Source organism: Gekko japonicus, unplaced genomic scaffold, assembly GCF_001447785.1.
Source record: "Gekko japonicus isolate JY-2015 unplaced genomic scaffold, Gekko_japonicus_V1.1 scaffold974, whole genome shotgun sequence".
In the NCBI taxonomy this organism is placed as follows: Eukaryota; Metazoa; Chordata; class Lepidosauria; order Squamata; family Gekkonidae; genus Gekko; species Gekko japonicus.
In genome coordinates, this window is record NW_015174873.1 from 45,083 (window position 1) to 53,522 (window position 8,440).

Genomic DNA, 8,440 nt, shown 5'->3' on the forward strand with positions numbered 1-8,440 from the left:
CTCCCCTCTTTATCAAAAAAAAAATGGCGGGGGGGGGGGGGGGTCCTTTCAGAAAAAAAAGTGCATCACTTCCCCAGAATTTTTTCAAGTCACTTTTCTTTTGATGTCTGCATCATGATTGTATATTTTTGTGAATAAATGTGAAATATATAGAAATGAGTGATTTTGTACATTTTTGTTTATCCAGTAATACAAATAGGTGAATTCTTCATTTATTATTTTAAAAAATCTCCACAACATCTGCAGAAAATTCAAAAGATGCTAATAGTACCAACTAGTGGCCAACAGGGCTGCTAACTGGATTTCAACGTGAAAACAGCTGTAGAGGTTGACACTCCATCATGCAAGCTTTGTTACTCTGCAGATATGGATATCCAAAATAACAAGGTGAACACTTGTACATAGCAGATATAGGGACAATAACCAGAGGGTGTGGAGACATGGACACATATCCAGATGGACACAACAGTTATGGGAGAACATGTGGGATATGAGGACTTTGTCATGTGTGTGAATTCACTTAGAGACCTTTCCTGCCCTCAAAAGTTTCAGTATTTGCCTTTCACATTACTTTGTCCTTTCTTAGAAGGTTGGAAAAGTAGTCAAATGTGAGAGGATGATAACCTGAACAATGAACAAGGGAAATATTTTTAATAACCATGTTTAATAGGTGAAATGCTTTAGGGGAGATGTTGCACATACACAGATGTCAATAAAGCACTGTTTGGCCTAGTAAAATCCCTTTAACACTGAAATTATTCCCAAATAAGCATTGTGAAGAAAATTCCAAGGAATACCAGAAGTACCAAGGAATGTATCTGTTTTTATTTTTCTAAGGCGCACACTCCTTAGAGTAACTTGTATGTATCCTATATGCAGCCCTGTACCCAGAAAGTTTTGTTGGGGGTGCACCAAGGTGCAAGGTGGGGTTTGGAGAGGGGAGGGGCTCTGCCACTGGAGACCAGCTGGGCTCCTCTGCAGAGCGTAGGTGGGTGTGTGTTGTTCCAAGTGCTGCTCTCCTTCCTGCCTCCGGAGCAGGTTGCATGGGGGCGGGCTTGGCGCTCACCTTTCTCCCCCACCCTTCGGAGCCCGGTGCTTGCAGGATCAACAGCAGGTGATCCTCTGAGTCTTTTCCCCTGTGGCAGCAGCAGCAGCACCCTGGATGGTTGCCTTGCCTTGCCAGCATCCTGCACTAGCTAGCCATCATCTTCTTAGCCTCCTTTCCCTTGCCATGTCACCTCCCCTGATCGAAGAGGAACAGGCAGTCACCTGATTGAAGGCAACTGGAGTTCAGAAGCAGCAAGCAGCTGGTCTGTCTGTCTGGCTGAGTGAGCCTCTTTTGCGTGCACCCCTCCTCTCCCTGACCTTTCCCTCCATCCCTTCCTGCCCTCTCAGTTACCCCACTAGCCAAAGGAGCCTTGCAGAGCGAGCAGTGCCAGCATCATGTGACAGCGTTGCCAAGTACGAGGAGCCCCTTGCTGAACTGAGTTGGGGGGGTTGGGAAGTGAAGAAGGAGAAGGAGCGCATGGCTGTTTGGGAAGGGTGCCGGGTTGTTGTTGTTGTTGGGGGTGCCGGGCACTTGTGGGCCTGTGCATATGGGCCTGCCTATATGTAACTATGATGTGTGATGCCAAAATATATATGTGTACCTTCTATGGTGAGTTGTGATTGGCCAGTATGTTTCAACTGCTAGGCCACATGCAGGAAGAACCAAGATGCACCATGCCACAGATGTCTACAGCAAAATTAATATAGTATCTCCTTTTCCTGCTTCCTTCTCATCTTCCCACCCACCAGCCCACCTATCTTTATCTGTCCTGTCTTCATCTTTCCTTCCCCCTGGCAGCCTCTGCCCAGGAAAACTATGACCCAGTTGCACAGTGCTGGTCTCTGGGATCAATTGCATGGTGGGTAACCTGCAAAGACTTGGGCGGAGCACCTTACTTTCCCTTATATCCTCCCGCCCCTCACTATTTTTTTCTTCCTTCCTCCTGGCAATCCCCATGTCCTCCCCTCTCCCTGGTTCTTTCATTCTTTCCCACCAACCAACCTACCTTTTATTTGTTTCCCATGTTCAGCTATACTTATTTACTTCATTATACCCCATCATTCCCCTCAATGGGGACCCAAAACAGCTTACATCATTATTCTGTTCTCCATTTTATCCTCATAACAACCCTATAAGGTAGGTCAGGCTGAGAATGTGTAACTAGCCCAAGGTCACACAGTGAGCTTCCACGACAGACTGGTGATTCAAACCTGGATCATCCAGATCCTGTTCTGAAATTCTAACCATTACACCACAGTGGCTTTTGTGGGGTGGCTGCTGTTGAACAGTAGCAAGCAGCCAGGCCTAGGTGAGTCATGCAAGTAGGATGGTAGAAAGTCTCCTGATAGTTGCTGGGGAGCCTGCCCCCACTCCATTCTCCCTCAAAGGCCAAAACAGCCCTAGAAAAGGCCCCCCCCCCAATTTTCTTGCCTTTCACTGGCAGAAGCCAAAGAAGGACTGTTGAGGTTGCCTAGAAACCTCCCACAATGGCCATTGAGGCATTCCTTTCTTAAAGCTATAGGTACTGTTTCTATTATGGGGGAGGTTAAGCCCCCAATATATCAAGATGAGGGGTGACATGATCGAAGTTTATAGGATTATGCATTGGATAAACAGGTAGAGAAAGAAGTACTTTCTCCCTGTATCATGGTTGGCATGATGTGACCTGTCTTGCAATACGTAGAGAGAAGATTAATCTTACCCCATAATTCATATATCCTAACTCTGCAAGATTGTTTTATATGACACCTTTTTAACTTATTTTTATTTTGTGTTCTTGGTTTTATTCTCTGTATTATAAGCTGGCAAAAGCCATTAAATAAACTTTGACTGATTGACTTTTCTCCCTTTCTCAGAATACAAGAACTCGTGGGCACTCAATGAAATTGCTGAGCAGTCGGGTTAGAACAGATAAAAGGGAGTACTTCTTCACCCAAAGAGTGATTAACACATGGAATTCACTGCCACAGGAGGTGGTGGCAGCTACAAGCATGGACGGCTTCAAGAGGGAATTAGATAAACATATGGAGCAGAGGTCCATCAGTGGCTATTAGCCACATGGTATAGATAGGAACTCTCAGTCTGGGGCAAGTGATACACTGTATTCTTGATGCTTGGGAGGGGGCAACAGTGGGAGGGCTTCTAGTGTCCTGGCCCCACTGCTGGACCTCCTGATGGCACCTGGTATTTTTGGCCACTGTGTGACAGAGTGTTGGACTGGATGGGCCATTGGCCAGATCCAACATTGGCTTCTCTTATGTTTTTATTTATTTATTTAGATTTCAGATATTTCTGCAAACCTGGGGCTTTTCTCTGGTTTATAGAAAAAGCTGTCTTGTCTATTAATGGCTCCAGTCTCTGGATTTAAGCATCCACAGATTTGGCCTTCTTAAGAATGAGATCTATTGATGGAACATGGTATATACAACATATAAAATTCTGCACTAACATGAAAAGTGAGATCTAACACACCAAAAAGCCATTTAATTGCAAATAGGGTTTTGCAAAAACATCTAAGGAATATGTTTTTATATACTCTGAACAAGCAAGAGCCAGACATAAAACACTTTGTTGTTGACCTGTTGTTCTCCTTAACAATTCTAAGTAATGCAAGCTGAGTATTCAAACAGTTCAGTTCAACTTGTATGACCCAGAAGTGACCATAATAACAGATGTCTCTTCCAGAAAGCTTACTAGATCTTATTTCCTTGACATTATTCGAATAAGAGCCTTAAATGGCTTAAATTTGGCAGTGCTGGTTTCCCAGTGAGTTTCTTCCTAGGAAAATTATAATGTTTTGAGCAATGTTTATTTTTGCTAATAACATATTAAAAATTGAATACATATTGCATGGATATAAAACTAAAACAAACCTATTATAACAACAAGACAGAGAGGAAAGTATCGTTACCCTGAGTGTTTTGATGCTCCTGGTTTCCACAGCTTGTTTCCTCCTGGGAGTTTTTGACCAGCTTTTCCACAGCTTTCCTACTCTCGTTTTCTAGGGATTCCATCTCTTTATGATCGTTTATGAATGTGTCACTCTGCTGTAGTAGGAGTTCTTCTTTTGGAGGATCAGAAGTTATGCAAGGTTTTTCCAGGTTTAAGTGAACGTCAGTGCTTTCATTTATTTTTCTTTTCGTATCATGGCAATCAGAATCGCTAAGAAGTCTGCCTTCATGCAATTCAGCTGGCTTCTGCTCAGTGTCCAAATTTAGATGTAATGCTTTAGTAACTGCATCATCACCCTTTAAGCCACTGAGAATCCCTGGAGTTTCCTCTGCTGGCCCAAAGCTTGCTTCTACCACATTAGATTTCTCTTCACTTTTATTTAATAAGCTGTGCTCAACTATCATCTCCACTGCAGCTAAAGGACCACTTTCTGAACATTCTTGGTGTTTGGGACCAACTGTGACTATTTCTTCAAGTTCAGTTATATCAGGTTCCATTATAAGATCGTCTTCTCCCACTTCATCTACCGTTACTAGTTCTTCCATGTTAGTTGGGTACCATGTCTCAGCTTCCATCTCACTTCCGCTCTCCCAGTCCTGTTCCTGAAACAAAGAGATAAATCCCATTGAAAAGATGTCAATAAATGGATATCATCAATACAATAAAACGGTGTCATCAAGCACTCTATTATCCACAATAATTACTTTACCAGCACCACCCAGAGGGCAAACCCTTTGCCTCTCCACCAACATACATACTTTGGTGCATGCAGATTCTATTCCCACCTATCCGGACTGATGCCTCCAGCTGTTCTTGTCATCCTTAGGTGCCTCCTTCTCCATCAGCCCATCTCAGACTGTTAGAAGCCAGCTGTGCTAGAGGGCTCCTGCTTGTCTGCCTGCTGCCTAGGACAGCTCCATGACTTGAGGAGAAGAGGACAGGTCTTGCCAGGCATGGGGGGGCTATCACCATGGTGTTCCCAATGGAATGGAATTTGGTTGCTGCAGATTCCTCTAGGTAGAGGGTGCAGCAAAGCAAAAAGCTTGAATATCTAGTACATTTGATTAACTGGTAACCCCATTGTCTATGAGTACTGGATAACAACGCTTTTAATATATTTGTAAGGGAAATAAGCAATTCTTTTTTACTAGCCAGAATTATGCTATAATCCTACTAAAGGCAATTTTTACACACATAAATTTGTGCAGAATTGCGGCACTAGTATTTATTAAATTTCTGTCCACAAAAATTTTAATCATTTGACTTGTAGGTATATATGTGTCTGTTTTACAATACATTGGCGATATTTTCCAATATCCATATCTGTCTTGGAGAGACAACTATGCCTGCTTCCAGGGGGAAAGGTGAGAAAGACCTGAAGTCAGCCCTGCTCTTGTCTGGGGCACTATATGAACTTCTGCCTAGGACTCTGCTGCTACTTCCAGGGAACAGAGCGTATTCCATCCAAGGCTGAGAAAGACTAGCTGCTCATCCTCATCCTCCCCTGTGCTCATGGCTCCATAGGAATTTCTGTCTTGGGAAAAGGCTGATACCTGTTTTTCCTGATAATTGACTCTTAGTAATAAAAAGTTAAGTTGTGGGCAATAATAAACTGTTTGCTGTGTCTGTGTTCTGAACTGTAATTTGTGGACTTCACTGTAGAAGCTTTTTGAGACCCACAGTGTAGGAGAAAAACATTTAAATAAAGTTTTCCCTTCTTGTTGTTTTCATGAGTTCTTGTTATGAGCCTTGATGTTCTGTGCATTTATGATATTGATGTTTCTCATTCATTTGTTTCTTTTATACTATTTAATAGCCATTTATATGTAACTGATGTGAAAAGACCATCAAAACTTATCATAGTCATTTTAACAAGAAAACTAGCATGAAGAAACTGAAAATGGCATGACACAGCTCCAGTTCACAAAAGGGAGAAGAAAAATCAAGCAGGTACTTCTGAGTCAAATATTCAGGGATGGGAAATTTGGCAGCATCTCTAATGTACAAATACTCACCTATCTTCTTATTATACTGTAACTGTTGTACTGTCCTGCCACCTTAGGTATCTGCCATCCTAAGAAACTGGTGCAGTATGTTTAAAACTGGTCAGTAAACAGTTAAGAATATTCCTTTCCTATTATCAGGCCTTTAGGAAGCAACTCTTCAGCCCAGAAACACCTGTCATCTTCATAAGCAGCACTGACCTTTCTCCATGAACTAGTCACAGAGTATCACCTTGATGGGGAGTCCTTACAGTTGTGAGTCTCATCTTTTGCCCATAATGCTCACAAACTGGCAGAGATGCTAGGGATTATTAGACAATTAATATTAAAATGTTATCCTATTCAAGAAGCTTTCCAGCAGCACATTATGACTGAGCAACCTTTTCTCTGAGAATTTGTTTTTGCAGCTGTTCAAAGTGCCATGTGTAGCGCACATTTGCTTTTAAAATCCCAATATAAATATAAAAGCTCAACCTATTTGTTTCTCTCCTGTTGGTCAACTGAGTTTTTCCTCTTAGTGTCCTCGAAAGGCACTAAGGACAGATACTGTGTTCTCACTCAGGAGATCAGTTTCTTGCCGCTACAGACATTGAGAGTGTGTTCACATCTGAGGATCAGCTCATGACCCTAAAGATATGATACTGGAAAACTTCCAAGGACATTGGTGTATGTTTCTTCAGAGTTGGAATGGGAGAAGTTATTTAATTAATCAGAAATACTTCAAAGCAAATCTTTAAACTAAAAATTTGACGTACTATTTCAATAAAGTTTTCCTTAAAATGTCTTTGTTTTGCTTCTGTTCAAAAGTGAAGAGCTGTTCTATCTTTGGGTGTGATTTACAAAGCCCTCTCATATTCTCAAGGATGTCTAATTTTTTATTGCTTGTGCCAAGTATTACGCATTCAGTGCAATCTGTGTGTAAAGAGCAACTAAAAAAAGAGTCTGAGGATCTGCCCAGAGGAGCAAAGGACAAGATGGGATAATTTTCTCCAGAAGATGCTTAGAAATTCCCTTTAATAGGGATATAACATTTTACTGAAAAATACATTCATTGCATTTCCTTCTAGGACTAACTAAATATGCTAGTAATTACTTTTAAAACCCTAAACAACCTGGATCATGCAGAGCTACTGGAGTGCCTTAGTTTGTGTTCCTCCATATCTGACAATAAGGAGTTTTTCTGAAATAAGGTCTGATGGCGTGTAGGCATAGCTTTTTTGAATGTGGAATTCCATAACCAGAGAAGAACCCCTGGTTACTTTATTGCTATATTTCAGAAAACAGATAAACTTTCCTTACAAAATAAATCAGCAGCTGGTTGGCTTAGACTGAGTCAACTGAAATTGAATCCGACGAAGATGGAGGTTCTGTGCCTGAGTTGGAGTGGCCCAAAGGTAGGGATCCCACTTTCGACCTTCAATGGGGCCCAGGTAGCAGCCACTGTGAAGTCAGCCTTCTATCATCTTCAGCTGATTGGGCATCTGGTTCCCTTCCTCAAACGCAATGACCTGGCAGCAGTGATCCATGTAATGGTCACCTCGAGACTGGATTACTGTAATGCTCTCTACATGGGGCTGCCCTTGTCCCAAATCCAGAAGCTGCAGCTGGTGCAGAATGCGGCAGCCAGGTGGTTGTTGGGCCTCCCTATGCAGGAGCACATCCAACCTGCGCTAAAAGCACTGCATGGCTGCCTATAGCATACCGAATTCAGTTCAATTTGCTGGTTCTTACCATGAAAGCCCTATATGGTCAGGGACCTGCGTGCCTAAGGGACCGCCTTTTCCCATGTTCCCCAGAGAGCTCTAAAATCGGGGTCCCAAAACTGTGTGGCCCTGCCGGGCCCAGAGAAGCCAGGCTGGCTGCAATGAGGGCCAGGGCCTTCTCAGTGGTGGCTCCGTACTGGTGGAATGAGCTCCTGGAAAACATCATGGCCCTGTAGGACCTTTTACAATTCCGCAGGGCCTGCAAGACAGGGCTCTTCCACCAGGCCTTCGACTAGGGAGCCGCACCATACAACTGAGGCCCTGGCCCTAATATTAATATCAATATTAATATCAACATCAACACTATTATTAACAGCCAAGATAACCCAGACTACGATGGGAACTGACTGCCTGTTTGTTGGACGCTGTTCATGCACTAGCACTTTGTAATGTTTTATACTTATACTAGCAGAAAAGCCCGTTGTGAAACTGATACAACGGGATCTAGAAAGATGTGGTCTGTAACGAATGCATAGGCTGGATGGTGGTAAGCTAAACAGTAGTGGGTGAGTGTGGGAGGGGGGTGGGTGGGGGAACGGTGGCGGCGGCCGGAGGCCTCTGCATCCTGTTGCCAGCCCTGGAGTGAGTGGGGGGGAAGGGACCCGGCCTCCAGTTGCCGGCCCAGGAGTGGGTGGTGGGGGAGGGGAAGGGAGCGGGCGACCGGAGGCTTCTGC

The 8,440-nt window shown here is 43.4% G+C and overlaps 1 protein-coding gene across 1 annotated transcript in view; it reads right to left on the bottom strand.

Annotated features, from left to right (window-relative positions):
- The window catches only part of RBM20 (RNA binding motif protein 20), a 195,993-nt gene that overhangs the window by 8,161 nt on the left and 179,392 nt on the right, over positions 1–8,440 (bottom strand). The window contains exon 11 of the mRNA XM_015424828.1: positions 3,960–4,602. Within this exon, the coding sequence (XP_015280314.1) occupies positions 3,960–4,602 (643 nt within the window). The remainder of the gene's footprint in view (positions 1–3,959; positions 4,603–8,440) is intronic.